General features: G+C 49.1%; 1 protein-coding gene across 3 annotated transcripts in view; it reads left to right on the top strand.

Moving 5' to 3' along the window:
• IGSF3 (immunoglobulin superfamily member 3) overlaps positions 1–23,878 on the top strand; it is a 102,659-nt gene that overhangs the window by 71,992 nt on the left and 6,789 nt on the right. For 2 of the 3 annotated variants that reach the window (XM_059059727.2, XM_067033937.1), the window contains 4 exons: positions 3,010–3,411; positions 6,085–6,489; positions 16,693–17,103; positions 20,596–21,003. In XM_059059727.2, coding sequence (XP_058915710.1) covers positions 3,010–3,411; positions 6,085–6,489; positions 16,693–17,103; positions 20,596–21,003 — 1,626 coding nt within the window. Of the gene's footprint in view, positions 1–228; positions 289–3,009; positions 3,412–6,084; positions 6,490–16,692; positions 17,104–20,595; positions 21,004–23,878 lie in introns of all 3 variants that reach the window. The other variant, XM_067033925.1, reaches the window with a different exon arrangement.

The raw sequence follows: 23,878 nt of genomic DNA, 5'->3' as shown, positions 1-23,878 counted from the left end.
TTGTTAAACTGGATGCCCACTCTCTTTAGTATTTTCCTGTCAGACTGTGCCTGCCTTAACCACGGTCTCTCTACTTTTAAATCTGCAACTAATTCCTCATTGTTCTATAAGGATCCAGTGAAGGGAAGCCACACTGTGTACTTCCCTATTTTTTGTGCTAAGAGATTTCCTCCATCCCCTTCCAAGAACTTGTTTGATGATCTGTGGCCTGCTATATTGCTTTTCCAGCAGATAACTGGGTAGTTAAAGTCCCCCAGCACCACCAGATCCTGCCCCAAGGCCACTTGGGTAAGTCTACCAAAGAACAACAGTGATCACATCGGTAATGGTGATAATAAAAACTCGGATTTTAATGGCGCTTTTCCTCTCAAGAGCCCAAAGTGCTTCTGCATGTATCATCTCCTTCGCCACTCCCACCCCTCCAGTCCTTAGAGAGGCCAGTATTCTGTTCATCCTGTGAATGAAGAGGCCAGAGCACCATACAGGGAAGTGGCTGAGCCGGTCTGATAGTGGTCGGTGGAGCTTGCATCGCACTGGAAGTATTTGCTTCTAACTCCAGACTCACTGCTCTGCGCTTAGCCGGTGCTCCGTCATCAACCTCCTGATTTGAAATTTCGTTTGTAACCGCGCACTCAGATTCTCATTAGTTCTGTCCTAGTTTTCATTTAATCCAGAGAGTTTTAAATTGTTGGCTGGCTTTTCTCAGGCCTGAGAACACTTGTAAACAGTCTTAACGGGCAGTCAGCACTGTGTCTGCATTTGCCTTTGCCTGGGCTGCGGAATGGTTTTGCTTCTCGTAGTTTCACATCTAACTGCGTGGTTTTTCCAGGCTTGCTCAAGTAAGAGCACCAAACAGCAGCCCTTGTAACAAACAAGCCCGGGCTTATAAAAGATAGAGCCCATTGGGGTGACAGTAGGGTGTGGGAGTGATGTTCTGCAAGTCATTCTTACGCTTAAGGCAAGCAAAGGGATTTTTTTCCCCATTGATGCCGAAGTTGCCCCTCTTTAATTCCTCACTTTGAATTGATAACGCTGGAAGTGAGTCATTAATGAGTCTTTAATCTGAAGAGGAACATTGTTGTTATTAATGATGATGATGAAAAATAATTACCCCATCTAATACTCTCAGTGTCGTGACCCTAAGAAGTAGGACTCTTAGTATCTCCATTTTGCATGTAAGAAATGGAAGCTTGGGTAGCTTAAGCAAGAGCCCCAAGATTGCAGAGTTAGGAAGCAGTAGACCTGGGCCTGAGTGTGGTCTGCCTGCCTCCAAATCCTTGCTTTCAGCCACTACTGCTACAGATGTAGCTACTCAGGAGCCCCGTCATCTCCATGACTCATCTAGGTATGGCTCCTGGGAAAATTCCTATTCCCCACCCTGTCTGTCTGGACCTTTTCAAGCCAATCCAGAATGGGTGGCAGTCATGTTCACTATAGCAAGAGCTCCATACCTGGGCTTAGTGCTCATCTTTGCGTGTTTCTGCCTGTGGGGGAAACACACGGGGGAAAAGATTGATTCAAATGCATGGTCGTGGGTATGCTTTTCCCCTCAGTAATTGGGTGTGCCTCTTAATCTGGGATTTGATTTACTGATTGATTTAAAATTGATGTATGTGTTTCATGTGGATGGTGCCCAGAAAATTGGAGCTGAATTAGTCTGGTACTTTCTGTTTTTTAATACTTAAGGGCTTTTGGAGCTCTATAGATAATTTTACAAAATAATCTATGCATAATTAAGATAGATTAAAGTATCCACACTCTTTATAAAAACAAAGAGTTAATGGGAGTAGTAAAATTACTTACGATCATGGTAACCAGTTTTTGAAAACCTACATATTAGGTGATTTATAGACGTTGTCTCATTTACTTTTTAATCTTTGAAAAACTGCACAATGCAGCACTCTCCCTATCTCATAGAAGAAGGCATATAGTAGAGCTTAAATAATTCCATTGAGGGAGTTCATATAGCTAAGTGAGGAGCGAAGGAGAGAGGAATCCTTATCCCAGGGTTTGATTGGCAGAAAGTCAAGGTCAAGAGCAATGGAACCCCGGGGCTGAAGGTGGACAGCAGCAGGAACGCGAGCCACCGGCTTTGGTCCGTTCCCGTGTGTTAATGAAAGTATGAAAGCTTGCTCCCCACACACGCTGTGAAATGAGGCCATCTGTGCTCCATTACTGCCCACACCCAAGCAAGCATGTGTTGTCCTCCAAATACCTCCTGTCACTTTTTTTTTTTCTACCTCCTCATATTGCCCTGAAGGACTCAAATGGCATGTACGGATGTTCAGCTTTTATTTGGCTGCTGTAGCCCTAAATTATGGGAAGATGCGGTGACGTAGAATTTTCAAGGTATTCAACTTACTGAAAATCCAAGTCAAAAATTCTTGAACCCTGCTGAACACATTACAGTCATTCTTCAGATTCTGAGGGGGATTGGTTCCAGCACGGCCCCAAATCTGCGGATGCTTGAGTCCCTTATATAAAATGGCGGTGGATTTGCATATAACTTACGCACATCATCTCTAGATTACTTATACTTAATACAATGTACATGCTATGTAAAGAGTTGCCAGTGCACAGCAAATTCAAGTTTTGCTTTTTGGAACCTCCTGGATTTTTTTTTTTTCTTCGCATATTTTCTGTCCATGGTTGGTTGAATCCATGGATGTGGAACCGGTGGATATGGGGGGCCTGATGAATTGCTTTGTTGCCCTAAGGGTAATGTCTTTCTGTTCTGATTCAGTCTCAGGTCTTAGACACTCATGATCCTGCACGTTATCTTTGTATCCAGTAAAGGGCCTCCTAGGTTGTCAGATCTAAAACCACAGGGAGCGAAACCCAGAACCAGCCAGGGCTTGCAGCAGCAGCAAGTGTCAGAGTGCTTGCATCCTCCAAGGTCCCCTTGTACCTGAATAGAGTGACATTTGTACCCCTCCTCCTTTGATGTCAGTGGGAAGGGCTCAGTGGAGCCCAGAAAGCTCCAGCGTGGCACTCTCTCCCTCTGCACAGAGAGCAGCATCTCGGTGGAGGTGGCCAGCAATGCCAGCGTCGTCCTGGAGGGTGAGAATCTACACCTCTCCTGCAGCATCCGCACAGCGGGCAGACCACTAGGCCGCTTCTCTGTCATCTGGCAGCTGGTGGACAGGCAGAACCGCCGCAGCAACATCATGTGGCTGGACCGGGATGGCACCGTGCAGCCTGGCATGTCCTACTGGGAGCGCAGCAGCTTTGGGGGCATCCAGATGGAGCAGGTGCAGCCCAACTCGTTCAGCCTGGGCATCTTCAACAGCAGGAGGGAGGATGAGGGCCAGTACGAATGCCACGTGACCGAATGGGTGCGGGCAGTGGATGGCGAGTGGCAGGTCGTCGGGGAACGCCGGGCCAGCACCCACGTGTCCATCACGGCTCTCGGTAAGTAAGCTCGGCAGTGTTTTCGTGGGACCGTTGGGGAGATGCTCCCATGTCAGGACTCTTGTAAGGAGGTAGACGGCACCTCCCAAAAAGGGTTTGATTGAAGAAAGTATTTATGGCAGTGTGCATGGGGTTCAAGGAACCAACAGGGGTTCTCCATGGTGGGCCCTGGGGATGGGCAACAGCTGAGTGCTGTTACTACTCCTTGGTCTGGGTGGTAGGAGTGAAGTTGTAAGGATTCTGGCCAGGGGAGTGGTGGCCCCAGGTGGAGGAACAAAGGCCACTGCCAAAATGAACCTGGAAGAGCCGGGAGCAAATCCTCTCCCTCCTGCACCCCAGGCCCTCCTGACCAGGGGCTCAGCCCTCCTAAAAATTCAGAGCAGGGCAGAGAAGGGTAGAAAATCACCTTTTGCCATTTATTTAGCCCTTACTACCCTTCCTGGCTGAGTGCAAGCACTTAAGCTTAATTGTCCCTTGGAATCCTCACCTAGCCTACAGATAGACACTGTCATTTTACAAGGACACTAGTGAGACAAGTTGGCTAATTTGCCCAGGCCTATAGCTTTTAAGTGACAGACACACAATCTGAACCCAGGAAACCAGCAATCTCTCTTAATTTTTTTTTTTCAAAGCCTGTGTTTTTACCTTTTATTCTATAAGGCTCTTCCTAAAGAAAGCCATTTCCTGATTAGCATGAAATTAAAAGATACCTTGAAATTTGCTAAAACCAAAGAATATTAGATTTGCTTCTCACAGGGTAAAGAGGCTTCTATCAACATTTATCTGCCTAATAGAATCAGTATAGTAAAAGACCAGTCTGCTACTTTGCTGGGGAGGTAACTTTTCATGTTAGGTGTTTCTGTTTGTTAAGAGGCTGTGACATCAGTTGTCCTCAGTGACTTTGCATCCCACCCCTGGGGCCATGCTGCCACCTTCCTCATAGGTAGGGCTGGTGGTGCTTTGGACCATCTTACCCCAGTAAAGATGGCAACACAACACCAAGTGGTTTTGCCCCCAACAAAGTCCTTTTTCACCCCAGATTAGAATTATTTTTACTTTCCATAAGCTTAATTCCAAAGGTGGACCTGCTTTCTGCACTCACCATCCCGTATTCAGATTTCTGTCTCTGGAAACCTCATCCAGTGGTTGAGTCTCCAGGTCAGCTCACTCGCCATGTCTCTCTCTGTTCAGTACCCTGTGTGGACACGTGGAAATGGAACCTATGAGGAAAGTCCTGGGCGTCCAGCAGAGGGCGTCTTTCCCATCCTGTGAGGCTAGAAATGTCTGAGGGGTGGTTAGGGTTAGAAGTAATTTTACAGCATCATGTCCTCTGAGTGTTTTCATATTCACCGTATGTCTGTGGTTCCCATAGCCAGAGCTTACCAAGGGGCTCTGGCCAGGCTCTGCCGAAAGATTCATTGGGTGCCTTGTTTTTTACCTATGAAGTTTAAAGTACTTTCCTTTATGTCTATTTTTTTAAACAAACTACATATTTAACAAAATATAGTATATACTGTGTGTCAGGTACTATTCCAAGTATTTTATAAATACTAACTCATTTAATCTTCACAAGGACCCATTTTACAGATGGGGAAATAGAGGCAGAGAGAAGTTAAGTAACTTGCTCAACGTCACATAGCTAGACAGTGCCTAAGTTGGGCATCTGGCTCCAGGGTCTGTGCTGTTAACCACTGTCTTATGCTTCCTGGGAGTAAAGCAACCTAATAAGTCCCCCAGAATCAGTGGCACACAGGTTTGTAGCGTGACTGCCATTTACTGGCAGCTTGATAGTGGACCATTTATCTACCCTCTCTGGGCCTCAGTTTCCTCATCTGTAAGAAAGGGGTGATGGATTCGGTGAAGTGTGATGAAAGCCAAGCAGTTGGCACCATGCCTGGCCCATAGTGCTCAGGAAATACTGGCTGCTCTCAGTTTTATGATCATAACGAATGTGTTAACAGTCAGTCGTATTTCAAGGCTGAAGGGACTCTCTGATCACTTCTACTGAGGAGTCAGTATTGGGGATTAGTGACGCTGGAATATGGAGAGACTCAGCCTAGCGCACCTGCAGGGCCCCACCTCACCCCAGGTCCTAGTTGGTGAAGGTCAGTTCCTCCTGCTGTGGGTCCCTTGCTGCCTCTTTGCCCTGGATTCCGTGGGGAGGTGGACGAGGGACTGGAGAGCACGCCGGCGCTGCTCCACCTGCCTCCCCTGCTCCGGCACTGACGCACTGGTGGGCCAGGCACAGGGGCTGTTCCGGCTGGGGCAGGCTGCATCCACCCGAGTGTGATGAAGGAAATGGGCCCTGGGGCTCTTTTCTCCTGTTTCAGCGTGAAATCCCAAGATATCTAGGGATGGCCCCACCTACATGCACTCAGTCCCTGCGAGTGGGACTGATCCAGCACAAATCCACATGGGGGTTCATCGGGAAGGGTTTGCTAGTGCTGCTTAAGGAGGATTGCCGCCAGCCTCTTTCCGTGGGGTCCTGTGAACTGCTGGGTTTGTGTGTCAACACGCTAGCAAAAGTAATACTGTCCTGGGCATCCAAAGAGCCCCATGTGTGAGCCTTTGCTCTGTCCTGCTAGCTTTTGCCAGGAGCCCTGTCACCGTGTCACGTGGCCCTGGGAAAGCCAAGTGTCTCCTCTGGCCTGAGTTTCTCTGCTCTCTCTCCAGAAACGGGCTTTGCGGTCACTGCCATCTCCCGCACGCCGGGGGTGACCTACAGTGACTCCTTCGACCTGCAGTGCATCATCAAACCCCATTACCCCGCCCGGGTCCCCGTGTCAGTGACGTGGCGGTTCCAGCCGGTGGGCACTGCCGAGTTCCATGACCTGGTGACCTTTACCCGGGATGGAGGAGTCCAGTGGGGGGACAGGTCCTCCAGCTTCCGGACCCGAACGGCCATTGAAAAGGCTGAGTCCAGTAACAACGTCCGTCTGAGCATCAGCCGGGCCAGCGACACGGAGGCGGGCAAGTACCAGTGTGTGGCAGAGCTGTGGCGGAGGAACTACAACAACAGCTGGACGCGGCTGGCCGAGAGGACCTCCAACCTGCTGGAGATCAGGGTGCTGCAGCCAGGTGAGGGTCCCGGGGTTCCCCACGCTTGCTCCGGCTGAAGAGACCCACAGAGAGGCAGGAAGTGTCATGCGCTGAGCCCTCGGCCCGGCTGCTCTTATTTCCCAACTTTTCCAGTTTGAGAAATTTCAGATGTGTAGGAGGTTGCGAGACTCATATTCCATTTGCGTGATGACCAGTTGTTAACATCTTACCACGTTTGTTTCTCCCTCTGTATGTAATTTTTTGTTGTTTTTGAACCATTTGAGGGTAAGTTGCCAACATCAGGATACTTCCTTCTAAATACTTCAGTGTGTATCTCTGAAGATCAGGACTTTGTCCCACCCGACCACAACAGTGTAATCAGACTCTGGGAATTTGACGTGATTATAGAACAGTACTAGCATTTCCCCAGTTGTCCCAAAAACACCCCTTAATAGTGTTTTTTCCTTCTAGGATCCAGTCAGGGGTCACACATTGTATTTAGTCATCATGTCTCTTTATTTTTCTTTAATTTTTAAAATTTGTTAAATTTTTATTTATTTATTTATAATAATTTGGCAGTTTCTTTTCTTTAAAAATTATTTATTTATTTATTTGGTTGCACTGGGTCTTAGTTACGGCTCTCAGGCTCCTTAGTTGCAGCATGCGAACTCTTAGTTGCGGCATACATGTGGGATCTAGTTCCCTGACCAGGGATCGAACCTGGGCCTCCTGCATTGGGAGCACGGAGTCTTACCCACTGCGCCACCAAGGAAGTCCCTGTCATGTCTCTTTAGACTCCTTTAATCTAGAATAGTTCCCCAGCCGCGCACGCATGCGTGCGCACGTGTGTGAAGATGTTGATATTTGTGAAGTGTGCAGGCCTACTAGACTGTTTTGCAGAAAGCTCCGTCTCTTAATGTCATCACCTATAATCCTTGCAACAGTGATGTGAACAAGGTACCACTGTCCACCCCCCCCCCACCCGTTTGCAGACAAGGAACCTCAGAGGCAAAAGGGAAAATAACAGGTACTTACTGAGTATTTGCTTTGTGCTAGGTGCTTAGGGTTGGTTATTTTATGAGAATTTCACAACAGCCTCAGGAAAGATTAAGTGATCAGCCCAGGGTTGCCTAGCTAGTGAATGGAGCCAAGGTTTGAATCCTTGTCCTTCCTGCCTCGACTCTTTCCCTGACCCAGACCCTGTCCCCCTGCCCTGGATTGGAGTGCACGAGAGCAGGCAGGCAGAGTCTCTCTCACAGCAGGTGATGAGGATGCACTCATTTGGGGAGCCTTAGTCAGGGGGCGTTCTGCAAACACGCACCTTCATCAGGCGCTTCCCCTAACGTGGGGGAGAGGGTAAGTTAGTGCTGCTCTTACGGTTTCCTCCGTGTCTGTACCTGTCTCCGATTAGGGTGGAAGCAGGCAGAGGGTGGCCCTGGCTCCTGCTTTCCTCCGTTGCCTGGCCCCAAGCAGGAGAGCACAGGCATGTGTGCAACGAAGGGTGGGGGCTGGATGGGAGGTGACTTTGCAAAGACTTTTTTCTGACTTTCTGGCCCACCCACTTTGCAAAGATGGTTTGAACAGCTCGCAAAAAGGATTTTTCTACCTGCTCACAGCCATGATGTTTGCCCAACCCGGTCTGCTCCACCACTGCAGATGGTCACGGTGCTTGTTATTTTCAGCAACGCGAGTTTATGAAATGGCAATGTCTGTCTGGGCTTATCCTTCGCCTCTTCTAACCCCATAACGGAGTCTGTGTGGAACCAGTTTGGAACAAGTGAACTGTATAAATGATGGGGCAGTTCCTTGGCCAATTAGAGCCTAAACATGGACGACGAGATGCCAGGGAAGAGGCTGTTCTGCTGAAGTGGATTTTCAGGTTAATGGAAGGTTAAGCACAGACCCCATTTTGTGTGAACCCTTGTTGTGGAAAGTGCCGAGGGATTCGCTTGCCTGCATCGCTGAGTAATTGCACCCTTTGTGGTCTCGTCTGGCCTCAGTGTCGGGCTGTGAGCCTCCTTGGTGCCTGTCACGTGGTTCCAGCTGCAGAAGGTAGAGGAAGTGCTGACCCCAGGACCTTGCCTAGCCTTGCCTTTTTGAATAAATCCCTAATATTTGCTTGTTTGTCTTACAAGTTAGAATCTAAGGCTGGAGTGCCTCAGGGAAGAAAATGGAGTTAGGTCATTGAAGGTTCTAGTAATTTGGATTCAGATCAATTCATGGTGCTACTCAAGGGGAAAAGGGGCAAAAATGTATTAAATATGTCTTGGGTGCCAGGCTTTGTGCTTAGTACCTCTGTTTTCTTTTAAAATTTATCCAGCAATGAAATAATATAGATACTTTTATGCCCATTTTGCTAATGAGGAAACCCAGGCTCCCAGTGTTCAGGAGCCTTGATGGAGGCAAACCAGCTTGTCAAATGAAAAACAGATTGGAACAAGACTGGAGCCTAGGGCATTCTGATGTCCATATATCTCTGTTTTCCATTACATCATTTTATTGCCCCCTGGAGAATAGTTAGGGGACCCAGGATCTGCTCTGAGGACTGTCTTCGTGTCTCCCGTGGCGCACACTGAGTCAGTTTGTTTGTGATTTCACTGTAAAGCGAGGGCTAGCAGTGGCTGGCGTGGGAAACGTGGGAACAAGCACCAGGGTGCTTGGCCTCTCCTCAGAGGTGCAGGTAATGCACTTGGCTGGCCCTCTGGGGGCCGCAGAGAGCAAGGGGGGTGATGAGGCTGGGCGGGCGCGGCCCCTGGGAAGGGCTGTGGCACCAGGGAGAGTACATCCTCCTTAAGTGTTACAATCTCTCCTTATTAAATATTTATGCATCGAGCACTTAATATTTTCCAAAGGGCTTCATGTTCATTTTTACTCTTTTCCCCGCACACCCTGGTTGGTCCTGGTGCTTTCATTTGGGGGAAGTAGAAGTGGAAAAATACCAGAGGGCTGACCGCGTGCCGGAGAGTATACTGGTCACTTGGTGTAGATGACCTCAGTCACCTTTGCTGCAGCCCTGGGAAGAAGCTACTGCTTTCCCATTTTATAAATGGAGTAACTGAGCCTCAGAGAGGTTGGGACTTGGCGGAGTCAAGAAATAGAGAGTGGGAAGTGGGGATGGGAACCCAGGTATGAACTTTATTAAAGAGCAGTTGGAGTGGATGAGAGGAAGACTTCGGCCTTTTTCTAAGACCATATAATAAAAAATTATTACTTCTAGGACTTCCCTGGTGGCCCAGTGGTTTAAGGCTCCGCGCTTCCATTGCAGGGGCACGGGTTCCATCCCTGGTTGGGGGACTAAGATCCTGCATGCTGCATGGCGCAGCCAAAAAAAGGGGGGGAAAGGTATCCTTTCAGCATTCAGTTAATAGTATCATTTACAGAAGTGGTTTCTCTCTGTAGAGTGCTGTGTGGAGGCGTCTCAGCACCTGTAGCGGCAGAAGTAACAACAGTAACGTTAGTAGCTAATCTTCGCTGAGCTTTTGTAGCATGCCCATTACCACCTTGAATGCTTTATAGACAATAACATTCTTCGTTCTTAATTCATGCAATGCCATGAGGGGGTACTAGCTTCACCCATTTTATAGGTGAGGACACTGATACAGAGGATAAATAAATTCTCCAGTGATTCATAATAAGTGGCAGAGGCAAGTTGCAAATCCAGACAGGCAGTCTGGCTCCAGAGTCCAGGCTCTTCATTTTATTTTATTATGGTAGTTTTTTTTTTTCCTCAGGAATTCTGTTTGGTACCATATACTTTGATTTAATCCCCGCTCTCTCTGGTTTACCATCCCTGAGCCCCTTTAACAAATACTTAAATTTGTTCTTTTTAAGTTGGGGTCACAAGGTCCCTGTAGAGTTTCCTCAAGCCACGGTTTGCTGATGGTGTAGGAGTTTAAGTTGTGCTTCTTCGAATGCCTCTATTTCTTTTTTTTGATTTGTCTTCTTTTTTATTTTGGAATGCCATTAAATAAAACATTGATTATCTGAATAATTGTACCAAATTTTAAGCATCATTAAGATGACATTAACATTACTTCAATTCTTCTTTTTTTTTTTAACGTCTTTATTTGAGTATAACTGTTTTACAATAGTGTGTTAGTTTCTGCTTTACAACAAAGTGAATCAGTTATACATATACATATGTTCCCATATCTCTTCCCTCTTGTGTCACCCTCCCTCCCACCCTCCCTATCCCACCCCTCTAGGTGGTCACACAGCACAGAGGTGAACTCCCTGTGCTATGCTGCAGCTTCCCACTAGCTATCTAATTTACATTTGGTAGTGTGTATAGGTCCCTGCCACTCTCTCACATCGTCACAGCTTACCCTTCCCCCTCCCCATATCCTCAAGTCCATGCTCTAGTAGGTCTGTGTTTTATTCCCGTCCTACCACTAATCTCTTCATGACATTTTTTTTTTTTTTTAGATTCCATATATATGTGTTAGCATATGGTATTTGTTTTTCTCCTTCTGACTTACTTCACTCTGTATGACAGACTCCAGGTCTATCCACCTCATTACAAACAACTCAGTTTCGTTTCTTTTTATGGCTGAGTAATATTCCATTGTATATATGTGCCACATCTTCCTTATCCATTCATCTGTTGATGGACATTTAGGTTGCTTCCATGCCTCTATTTCTTTTAACTTTTGCCACCCGGTGGCTCTAAGGCTTGGGGGCACCAGAGCTCAACCCAGTGCTGGCTTCTTTCTGCTCTCCTTCCATATCTTGCCTCTCAAAACATGGATTCTTATCCCTGCTCTGGTGTTCTCCACAGGAACATCATCGCCCTCCCCCTGTCCCCAACCCTTTTAGAAGAGGATTTTGTGCAATATTTTTATTCCAACAGCATGAAGCAGAAACCCAGGGACCGCTGGCTCATTCACGCCGGTCCATTTACCAGCCCTCCACAGTTTATGTCACCGGCTCCCAAGAAGGCTCTGTGTGGCCTGTGCCTCAGACCAGTCCTTTTGCCAGAGCCGCCTGCTGACCTGACCACATCACGGGTATTTGTTTCTTTAACATCTCTGGCTGGATGGCCCGATGAATGTGTTGTGGATCTCTTATTGACCATTCTAGACTTCCTGTTCCAAATGCACGTCCCTAAGGTAATCTTCAAGGAACACCATCCCTCCTGTTTTGTTGTTGATTTGACTTAGCCTTACTACCATCGATGGCAGAGTGTGACCCCCACAAGGGACATTTAGGCAAGCCTTTAAGCCAGTTCAAGATATTCAGGGCTTCCCTGGTGGCGCAGTGGTTGAGAGTCCGCCTGCCGATGCAGGGGACACGGGTTCGTGCCCCGGTCCGGGAAGACCCCACATGCCGCGGAGCGGCTGGGCCCATGAGCCATGGCCGCTGAGCCTCCGCGTCCGGAGCCTGTGCTCCGCAATGGGAGAGGCCAAAACAGTGAGAGGCCCCCGCATACCGCAAAAAAAAAAAAAAAAAAAAAAAAAAAAAAAATTCAATTCTTAGCTCCTAATCAATTATTTTCTCTTTTAATTTGGAAGCATTCCCTAAATACAGAGGAATAAGGGAACTGTCAGCACTCATATTCCAGATATTTACAACCGTATTTGGTTTGGCTATTAAATGTTGCACGTTAAAATTGACGAAGCAATAAAGACGCTTCCAGGAGGACAGCCTCCGGTGTAGAAAGCTGACTTGTCAGTGGGTGTATTATGCTGGGATTTTACTGATGGGCAGTCAGGATGAATATTCAGTGCCCTCTGGATGCTGCCAAATCCATTCTCTCCAATTTCTTATTGCTGACCTGGCAGATTGGCAGAGCTGAGGGTTTTTTCTTTGACTTCCAGGAGTCCAGGGCTTGTGACAGTGGCTCTCCTTGTCACAGTCCAGTAGGTGACAGGCTGCCCCATCCTTCAGAGGGATTGGCCCCTCCTTTCTTTCAGGAGAACCTGGGGTGCTCCTTCCATCCCGGGTGCATGTGGCTTCTGCCCGCTGGCTGTTCACAGATAGAGTGAGCCTGAGAGCAGGAGCCCTAGAGGAGTCCCCACCCCTCCCGACGCGCCTCAGGCCTCGTTGTCATGGTAACACCAGGTGCACCTATTTGAAGTCAGTGAGCAAGGGTCACTGCTGTGTCTGTAGATGGGTAAGGCAGACAGGGCAGTAATCCTCCTTCTGTGAGGACAGGTGGGACATGGACATGCGTGCGCACACACACACACACGCACACACACACACACACACACACACACACAGCTCTTACTTCATCCTCTCCCAGTCTTTTGGCTGACCTGCATCCCTCAGTTTGAAAAATCTCTGCTGTCCAGCCACTGGCCCCCTCTCCACCTAACATGACTGATTACTGTCACGGATCTATAATAAAGAACAGTCTTCCTTTTCTCCCTCTGCTCCCTCACTGCCTCTATGCTACCCTCTGGCTGCTGCTTACACCATTGCACAGAAACTGCTGTCTCTAGAGTTACCTGTGGCCCCCTCACTGCCACACCTGTGGCTTCTCAGACTTAGCGCATCAGAATCACCTGAAGGGCACGTGAGCCCGCAGGTCTCTGGGCCTCACCTCTGGCGTTTGTGAGGCAGCATCTCCACCCCAGGTGGTGCTGATGCTGCCCGGCCACAGGTGATCCAGAGGCCTCAGAAGGAAACTCTCCAGATGCAGAAAGAAGGGGCCCTTCCCTCCAGCAGGGTACAGCCCCGCTCTGGAAGTCGTGAGGTACCTGAGAAGGCAGCTGCTGGGTGCGCTGAAGTCTGTGCTCGCAGGTGGGGTGCTGAAAGGTGGGGCCTGGCCCGCAGCCTCACACCCTTCTTCCTGCCTCTTCCTCCTGCTGACTGACTCACTGTTGGGGATTAACCAAGTCCTCAGCGTCTTGTCTTTCACCTTTGTGTTTATTGCCTAAGTCCATTCACTCACACAGCCAAGTCCAAGGTTTCTCAGGCTTTCAGGTGCATTTGAGTCACCTGGGGGTCTTGTTAAAAGGAAGAGTCTGGTTCAGGAGGTCTGGGGTGGGGCCCAAGAGTCTGCATTTCTAACAAGCTTCCAGGTGACACAGATGCTGCCAGTCCGTGGACAGTACTTTCAGTAGCAAGTTTGCCACTTAGGTATGGCAGTTCTCGATCTAACATGGAGCTTTGAACATGGGACTGAGCCCGGAAACTGAAAAGAAAGGGGAATAGTGAAAATGTACTGCGTGTTTATTATAGACCAGGTTCTGTGCTAAACTCTTACTGTAGAGTATTGCTTTTAATCTGCACAGTACTCCTCTCAGGTAAATGCTGTGATTGTTCTCATCTTGCAGATGAAGATACCTACGGTTCTCAAGGGGGCTGGGCTCTCCTAACCCCACGGAGGAAGGTGGTGCCAGCAGGCTGCGCACCGCCCAGGGCAGTGCTGGGCAAGATGTGTGAGTGCTTCCTAATTAGTTGTGCAGGCTGCTGTCTCCCTTGGGCTTCAGGAAAGGTCCTCCCTGTCCTTGAGAAGTGGGAGGAAATTCAGAGCGTAGAAGAGGAGCTGACCCCTTGCCTACCTGTCAGACATGCACCAAATTTCAAAAATGCCTCTCTTTCAAGCTTTTCAACACTTCACAATATTTTGACGTGGGAAGGAGGGGAAAAAAATGGAAATGCTTTGAAACAATTCTCTTCCTTGGATTCTTGTTCTCAGACCATGTGACTGAGCTGAAGTTTAGTCATAGGCATCCAGTTTAATATATGCGGTTACTATAGCAATGGAGGTTTCCTTAGTAACAGTTGCAAAAATAATCTGGCCCCAATTAATAATGCATTTTAAAGCTCTTTCTACTCTACACTGAACAACCCAGTTTTTTGGGCCCAGAACCAGATAATTCAGGTGGTGTCATTTGCTCTGATAGAGATATCATTTGCATGCGGTGAATCGGGTTGGAAAGGAATGAAAAGGGAGCTGCTTGTTTCAAGTATTAGAGGCAGCGGATATGAAAAGTCGACTGGCAAGCTAAGGTGAATCTAGTTTCCAGAGCTTGGGTGCTTGCTGGTAAAGCCTGCCCTGGATTCCAGTGCCCTGGAGGACTTCGTGCATTTGAAGAAGGGAGAAGGCAGGAGGCTGGGCTTGTTCCCAAAAAAGATGAAACCAGAAGGGTAGGGTCATGGGCCAGGGGATTTCTCTCAGACGGTTGCTGGGTGCATTCTTTTTTTTTTTTTTTTTTTTTTTGTGGTACGCGGGCCTCTCACTGTTGTGGCCTCTCCCGCTGCGGAGCACAGGCTCCGGACGTGCAGGCTCGGCGGCCATGGCTTACGGGCCCAGCCGCTCCGCGGCACGTGGGATCCTCCCAGACCAGGGCACGAACCCGCGTCCCCTGCATCGGCAGGCGGACTCTCAACCACTGCTCCACCAGGGAAGTCCCCGGGTGCATTCTTGATGGCTTGAGAAGGTCTGTAGGTACGTGAATCCACCTTTCTTTGTGAAGACTGTCCCCTGATTTAGCACTGGGAAACAGCCTCAGAGTTGCTTTTGTAGTCATGGTATTGGGTGTCTGATTCTGCCGTACTTAGCTCGCTGAATCCTCTCAGCCACTCAGAACCTTTGTCTGGGGGTTACCCCAGTGCCCAGGTGACAGTCTGGGGCTTTCAGAAGTTTCAGTTGCCTTGGTGCATGGAACTCATACCTTGATCCTGTCTTTCCACACTAAGCTCAAAGCGAGCCAGCTAGCCAGCACTGGCAGAGGAGGCCCAGGCACGACCAGTGGGCTCAGTCCTGGATCTAGATCAAGAGAGATGACCAGCAGAGGTGCTGGAGAAAGGCCCAGGCCAACCTGTTCTGGCCTCCCCTCTGGGCAGGGTCACTGGAGGAAGCCCAGCTTGCTCTCCCTGTCAGGGTCTGTGCCTTGTCCTGGGTTCCCTTCTCAGCTGATGAGTGATTTAGTCCTCAACAAGTGAAGTGTAAAGAGAAAGGTGAGGGTGAGATGATGCTTTTACTATTAGCTCCATAAGAGGAACTTGGAATTGTGACTTTTTCCTTTTTTCCCTTTTTTAGTAGGGAGAGGATGGTGGGTAGGGGAAGCAGAGCCAAGTATAATAATGATGGAGTGGGTGAGATCTCAAATTACCTTCATAAGACATATTTCATTAGTCTGTGGCTTCTTGCCACCTTAAAGGAGAGCACAGTCATTAATTAGCAGGTAGGGTGGCCCTCTGGAGTCTGTCTTCCCTTCTGGTTTTGGAGCAGGATTGTGAGGGCAAGGGGAGGCCGGAGTTGGCTCTGTTCTGTCCCATTGTTTGTCATTTTCTTCTCTGCCTTCTCTCTTCCCATCCTCCAGGAAGAGCACCCCAGCATCCTCCAGCCACCTGCTACCGTATTTCTCCAGCTCACTCTCGTTCGCTCACCCACTCACTCACTCACTAACTCACATATCCCAGCAAACGTTGACTGAGTGGGTGCTCTCCAAAGCCCGAATCTGGGGGTGCGGTGATGAGAACATCTCCAGGCAGGACCGTCTTATTCTTCAGAGCACCCCCAGCTCTTAGCCTCGTGAGGGGCACAGAGTGGGCACTCTCTGAATATTTGCAGATCAAATGGAGAAAGCTTGCTCTCTGCTCCTGGATAGCATGGGAGGGACGTAAGGAAAAACAAGCTGAAGATGCGTAAGGGTGCCGATGGGAGCACAGAAGAGGGGCATCTGACCCAGTGGGGTGGGAGTGAGGGAGAGGAGGACTAGAGGGTGAGTAGGGAGAAGGGTCAGAGGGGAGATGGTAGGAGACAGGCAGGGAGGACAGCTGAGCAGAGACCGAGCTCGGGGAGGAGTGGCATGGGGAGGTGTGGTGTGGGTGTGACGGGGGAGGCTTGGAGGTGAGTGAGGACAGCGGGGTGAGGGCCAGATCCTGGAGGGACTCTGTACTGTGAAAGAAATTTTTTTTCTTGTCTATAAGCAGTTGGGAGCCATTAAACTTCTTAAGCAGGGAATTGATACGGGCTGGGTGTGTTTTTGCCGGATCCCCCTGGCGGCCATATGATGGCAGGGAGAGCTGGCAGGAGACCAGGAGAGACGGCGAGGACCTGAGCCAGGGAGAGGCAAGGAGGAGGCCAGCGGAGGGTTCTTTGGGGGTGCGATTGGCTCTGTTCTGCTGTCCTCAACGCCGAGCCATGCTTTGGGGGAAGCCCATCAATGTTTGGTTCTCTAGGAGCCGTGCTGGACAAAACCAGGCAGGGAGCCGGGAGGTGGAACTTGGGCCACATTTCCAGGGGTGTGTGATGATTCTGCTGAAGCACCCCCTTTTCCTTTGCAGTGACAAAGTTGCAGGTGAGCAAATCAAAGAGGACCCTTACCCTGGTGGAAAACAGGCCCATCCAGCTGAACTGTTCAGTCAAGTCCCAGACCAGCCAGAACTCCCACTTCGCCGTGCTCTGGTACGTCCACAAGCCCTCGGATGCTGACGGCAAGCTCATCCTCAAAACAACCCACAACTCCGCCTTTGAGTATGGCACCTACGCCGAGGAGGAGGGCCTGAGAGCCAGGCTGCAGTTTGAGAGGCACGTGTCCGGGGGTCTGTTTAGCCTCACTGTCCAGAGAGCCGAGGTCAGCGACAGCGGCAGCTACTACTGCCATGTGGAAGAGTGGCTGCTGAGCCCCAACTACGCCTGGTACAAGCTGGCAGAGGAGGTTTCGGGGCGCACGGAAGTCACTGTGAAGCAGCCAGGTAAGGACAGATGGTGCAGCCAGCCTGGGTCAGTAGGCTGAGGGTAGAGACTGCCTGGGGGTGTGGCAGGGCTCTGCGGGGTCCATGATGGATGTGTGTGCGGTATAGAGCATCATCCTCGTTCACTGCAGGCCCACCCACTTTACCTAGTGGGTCCTGGTGCTGATGGCGCACTCAGAGAAGCATCCTCTGTCAGCATCTGCTGTTGTACACAGCATCTTCACCCGGGAGAGGCCCGAGGGGCAGCTGGGGGTCGCAAGGTGCGGCAAGGCAGGATCCCTGGCAGCGCCTGGATCTCATTCTGGGTTTGCAGTTTGCACCTTGGATCTCGGGCTGGTGCCAGCTCCGTACCCAGGATTCCTGCCTGGAGGGCATTTTCTGGTTTCCCCTTCTTCCTTACCACGCACAGCCCATGGATGAGCCCTTCCTGTCTCTGAACAGAACCGCCCTTTGGCCCCTCTCAGACCCTGTGGGTGTAGCCTTTGTTCCGTTTATATCCGGCTCCCTGACAGATGGTGTCTGACTTCTGCCGGAGCACTTCCCAGGAGGGAGAGCTGACTGCCTCCGCAGCCCTCAGTTCCACTTTTGGACAGCCCTGGTTGTTGAAAAATTCCTCCTCCCTGTAATTTCCCTCTCAGGTTTTAGGCCTGCCCGAGAACAACCCAAGATTAGTCTGAGTCATATCCTTTCAAACATGTGAAGGGAGCCCTTTCTCCTTGTTGAAAAGCTCTAGTTCTTTGAACTGCTCACATAGTGTGGCCCTAATCTCCCTCTCCATCCCTCATTCCTGCGTGCCCTATAGCTAGTTGTTATCCCTACCTCTGGTGCCCGATGAGCTGTGGGATGCTGTGTTGCCACCCTGAGTCCCAGCTCCATGGCTTTGCTTATGCTACCCTCTCCTCCTGGAATGCACCCCTCCTGCGGCTTCTCCCCTGTCTTCACCCCATTCCTAAGACTTTACTCAGCACCACCTCCAGGAAGCCTTGCCTGATTTCTCCTATATCACCAGGGGTTCCATATAAAACACATAATATAATAATTATGTTCATTTCTTCTCCACTATACCGTAAGCATTTTGAGGACAGGTGCTGTGTCTTTGTATCTCCAGCCACTGACATGACACCCTTAATAAATACTGGTTGAATAAGGAATGAATGGTGGTTTTCCTTGACACCCCAGGGCCTTTGTACTTGCTGTTCTTGTAACCTGGAACGTGTTAACCATAGATGTCCTTCTATCTCGTTCTTCCTCAGAGAGGCATTCCTAGCTCATCTTAACTAAAATGGCACCCTAGTCACTCTATCTCCTTTCTCCAGCCCCTTCATAGCACATGTCACCACCTGGCATACCTATTCACATATGAGTAATTATGAACTACCTGTTCAGATTTTATACTCATGGAAATTCATTTATCATTGTTTATTATGTTCACTGTAGTGAACACTATCACTTGTTCACTCTTAATATATTCAAATTCACTAGATGGGTAGCCCCATGAGTGAGCACAGGTCCTGTTCTCTTTACCGTGCTATCCTCACGGCTTGTCGCCCAGGAGGCCTCAATAAAAGTTTATTCTGGGACTTCCCTGGTGGTCTAGTGATTAAGACTCCGTGCTTCTACTGTAGGGGGTGCGGGTTCGATCCCTGGTGGGGGAACTAAGATCCCACATGGCGCGGCAGGGCCAAAAAAAAAAAAGTTCTGTGAGCAAATGGAACCAGATGCAGAAGTCCAGATGTGGCCTGGCCCTTGCCGAATGCCATGGGGCTTGTCCCCTCCTTTCCTCAGGATATTGTATTTCTCACGCTGCTCCAGTCCGGGGATTCTCAATCCAGGGATTCAGGTCTGCCCACGGTGACATGGTGACATTTCATGCCGACCCTTCTGGTGCATAAAATAGGAAGCTCTGGTCTAAGTGATTCCTGTTGGTATTTCCAGTGACCTTTGTCCTGCCTTCGGGCCAGTCCCTGGGGCTTTTGAGAACTGAAGGTTGCCATCAGGCCCACAGATGTTCTTTCAGGTTTCTGTTCTTCCTGTCTTTTCTCAGTTCTGACCGTTTTCCCCATTGGGAGGTCATGGTCACACACACCCCCACCCCCACCCCACCCCCGACGACTGTGTTTCCTCTTAGTCATCATTCCGCTTTCCCTTTTCTCAATCGTGCTGAAACTAAGAGGTTCTTGGTAGGTCCTAAATTTATCAAGGGAATTTCCCCATTGGAGATTACAGACTCACGGCAAGCTAACTGGGGCAGTGCACTAGGGCTGTAATGATTCTTGTCAAAACACAGTGAAATCTCTGCTTATGGGGGATATTGACACTATAAACAGAAAACTCACAGACCACAGATTAAAACAACACATTTTCCCCCTTTTCCGTTGAGATTTTAAATTTGTGTGTTTTTCTACCCCCCCACCCCACTTCGTCTAGTCCCCACCCCCTAACCCCACTTTTTTAAATTAAAAAGCATACATTTATAGAGCTTTTGGAAAATACTAAAAAAGCACAAAGGAGAAAATAATCTTTCAACCCAGAGACAAGCAGAGTTAATATCTTCCCAAGTATATATTTTTGGAGAGTGGTTATTTGAAATATATTCTCTGTTGTTCTTTAATTTTTTTGACCTTTTATTACAAAGGTGAAATAAATGTGTATTATAAAACATTCTGACAGTATTAAAGTGGAAAAGTGAAAAAAGTACCTCCCTCCTCAGATATCACTCAGGAGGTGTCCTTCCCAGGGGCTTCTGTGCATTTACAGTTTCATAGCTTTTTAACCCCTCTGGTCCAAAGAGGCTTTGGGGCCCTTTATGAAATTGTATGTGATCAGAGTGTACCGTGTTTAATGACACCTTTTCTCTCGAGGAGAATCTGATCGGTTGAGGTTTCAAACAGCCATCAGTATCAGTCTTTCCTTTACTGGTGTCAGATCAGTTCTGTTTCCACCTTGAGAGGGAACCCGTGTGGGGTTTTTTTGGTGAAGAAAGTAAAAACCGCAATTCTTAGGGCCAGTTGGTGAACGTACTAACTTGGTTTTTCCCTGCAGTTCTTTTGAGGCTGACAGCCCAGCACATTCTAGCCATCATGTGGGTCAGTATTAAGCATTTGCTCTCCCAGCAGGGTTCTCAGCATGCCCTTTGCTGTCCCTTCCCAGCCACCCCCTTCCCTTGGCCATACTCTTTGTGGTCTGCTGTCCCTTGGACGTGGAGTCATCTACCATGCACGCTTGTCCTCTCCTAAGCATCAGAACCGATGAGAGTTATAAATTAGGGGGCAGCTGTTACCGTAACATTGAACTCCATGAAACTTAGGCACTCAGACCCGTGATCAAGAACTCAGAACGTTCCGGGTGTGCGCCTGAGCAGTGCTTCTGCTGATTGAGCGTGCTGCTGTCCTCCTGCGTTTGGAAGGCACCTGTTCACGTCCGCTGGGAAGGGGTGCATGCACGTGGCTCGTTGTTTTCTTGTTGGCAACACCTCTTTCCTCGCCTTTGCAGACAGCCGCCTGAGGCTCAGCCAGGCGCAGGGCAACCTGTCGGTTCTGGAGACGCGGCAGGTGCAGCTGGAGTGTGTGGTCCTGAACCGCACGAGCATGGCCTCGCAGCTGCTGGTGGAGTGGTTCGTGTGGAAGCCCAACCACCCGGAGCGGGAGACCTTGGCCCGCCTGAGTCGTGACGCCACCTTCCACTACGGAGAGCAGGCGGCCAAGAACAACCTGAAGGGCCGGCTGCACTTGGAGAGCCCTTCCCCGGGCATATACCGGCTCTTCATCCAGAACGTCGCAGTGCAGGACAGCGGAACCTACAGCTGCCGCGTAGAGGAGTGGCTGCCCAGCCCTGGCGGCACGTGGTACAGACGGGCAGAGGACACCGCTGGCCAGACGGCTGTTCGAGTCATGCGACCAGGTGAGGGTTAATGTCCCCAGACCTCCGCTCTCTTTGGTGGTTCCCCTTTAAGTGTGATATTTTATGCACTGCATAAAATTAGTTAATTTTAAAGTGAACTAATTGTTAATTAAATTAACGCAATTAATTAGTTACTTGCAGTTAAATATATGAGCATTTACGTTGTACATTTGCATTCACAGTTGTCTGAGAATTTTTTTCCCCTAGTGAATGGAAAATTGCACATCTGGCTTTGGCCTAAGGTGATTCTATTTCTTAACTAGAGTAGCATTTGTCAATTATTTATTGCAGAGCATAGAATATTTTCTTTTTAAAAATACATTCAGGGCTTCCCTGGTGGCGCAGTGGTTGAGGGTCTGTCTGCCGATGCAGGGGACGCGGGTTCATGCCCCAGTCCCAGAGGATCCCACGTGTGCGGAGCGGCTGGGCGCGTGAGCCATGGCCGCTGAGCCTGCGCGTCCGGAGCCTGTGCTCCGCAACAGGAGAGGCCACAACAGCGAGAGGCCCGCGTACTACACACACACACACACACACACACACACACACACACACACACACACACACACACACACGAATACATTCAGATTCAGACAAGCGGCAAAAATCTTGAAACAGTAGCCATGTGGTTCAGAAAATTCAGCTTGTGGATTTTCAATGGAAAAGAATTGATTCATATGATTTAAATGGAAAATGAAGTAGCTGCAGCCTTTATACTCTCACTTCCTAATAATTTTATTGGTACTAATGACTGTTCTATGTGGCCTTGTGCTTTTCTTTATTGTTGCTTCTAAAGTACCCAAATGCATATAATTACTGGGTATAATTATTGTTCCACATTCAAACACATAATTAAAGCAAAGGTGTGCAGGGTTCCTGTGTCCTGTGAAACATCACATCATCATTCATTCATATCAGAGCAAAAAGTCAGGATCCCCTGAAGGACATGGAGTGGAAACGCACTGTGACCTCCATCCAGGGGAATGCTTTGTCTTGTGTTCTGAGCATCCGGGGTTCTGTTTGTGGTCGTGGGCACTGTTGGAAGCTTTCATAATGTTTTCACATCTAAGTAGAACAGCTCTTTCTGTTGGTGGAATCCTGGAGCTTCCCGGTTATGCCCGCCCCACACATCAATGAACACACTTCGGGGAGTGCATACAGCCTTTGTTACAGGAGAGGGACATTATCTCTCTCCTCCGTGTCTTGCCTAAGCTGGAGGGGAAATTGCCTCTACTTTGAGTTACTCATATTTCCCATGAGCTTTCTCCCCCCTTCCCCCTTGCTTAGAAGCTGCTGCGTGTCTTTTCCCAAAGGTAAATGGTAAATACGGCAGCTGAACAGTCTCCTCCTCCACCTCCCACCCATCTTGGAGATCTGCACACTGAGGCCCCAGGCAGCGTGGGAGGAGGCGGCCAGCTGTGTCCCAGCCACAGTGAGGCTGTTTATGTTCAGTCTTCACCACAGCCCCAAGTGGTAGTTTCTACTGTCGAGGGAATTGAAGCCTGAAGAGAAATGTCGCACAGCCAGTACTTCGAGCAGACTGGGTGGTCGCCCAAGTTTCCCTCCCGCCACACTGTGTGCTCACGATGTGACCCCTAAATCTGCAGCCCTGAGGCTGCCTTGTGTTCAGTCAGTTGAGTAGCCTGCCTTCCTCCCTTCCCTCCCTTCCTTCCTTTCTTCCCTGATTATATTAGGTGATCATGCTAATAACAAAGCATTTGGAAAACAGAAAAATATAGTTTTGAAAGGAAAATTTATCTGTGGGGACTTCCCTGGTGGTCCAGTGGTTAAGACTCCGCGCTTCCAATGCAGGGGGCACAGGTTCAATTCCTGGTTGAGGAACTGAGATCCCGCATGCCCTACAGCCCCCAAAACAAAAAGTTATGTGTAATCTCACTACCTACATAGCTTCATATTTCTTCTGTCTTTCTCCCCCTCTCTGTCTCTTTCTAAACAAAGTCAGGATCTTATTGTCTTGTGATTTTTTTTTTTCCCCACTCAGCATTCTTTTGTGAGCCTTTCCCCATGTCATTGAAAGCATTTCATGACCACCATTTTTACTGGTTGCATAACATTCATTATGTAGATGTACCTCAAAGCTTTTTTTCTGAGATATAAGTTGAACATATAGAAGACTTGAAATAAAAGAGCCCTAAAAGTTGGGTTAAGAATCGCCTTGCATTGCTTAGGGGCGACCATAGTACAAAATATACAAACTGAAGGACTACCCCTGGTGAGACTGTAGCTGAGTAGATTAGTAGTTGTATTTGGCTCACTGGGGAAGAGAGAGAACCACATTCCTCACCCACAGCCCAGAGTCACTGGTCAAGGTCACAGCATGGGGGCATCAGCATTACCTCTGGGAGGGGCAGGGGCGAACTTTTTTCTTGTAGCTTACACATGGGAAAGGAAGGAAAGAGTGTCCAAGGCTGACCAGGGAGATACTTTGGCCTCTTCTAGAAGGGGACAGACACGGGAAACCAAAAACTTGAGTCATTAACAGAGACAAGGCACTTGAAGGGGCCCTGAAAAATTGTGAGCTTTAGACAAGAAGACAGCAAAGAGAGAGTAGATGGGAAGAGGCCCTTCTGGGGAACTGAATGTCCCACGGTCCCTGACCACCTTGCCATGGTGGATCCATTGCCTCACTGCACAGCACCTCTCTCTGTTGGCATGTCAGCCTTGCTCCCTGGAGGGATAAGGAGAGGAGTGAGGGAGTTTGGGTCGTCTGTGAACTGATTTCCTGTCCTGCCGCTTTCTGCCCTCCAGCATCTTTCCCCAGCCCCCGTGATAGCTGGGCTGATGCACTGTGCCTGCCACCTACAGCTGGCTCCTAAGCTTTTGTGTCCAGCGGTGCACACAAGGTTCCAGGTGTGCT

Source organism: Kogia breviceps, chromosome 1 (assembly GCF_026419965.1).
Source record: "Kogia breviceps isolate mKogBre1 chromosome 1, mKogBre1 haplotype 1, whole genome shotgun sequence".
Lineage (NCBI taxonomy): Eukaryota > Metazoa > Chordata > Mammalia > Artiodactyla > Physeteridae > Kogia > Kogia breviceps.
Note: the sequence above shows the minus strand (reverse complement) of the source record. Positions and strands in the feature narration are given on the sequence as shown.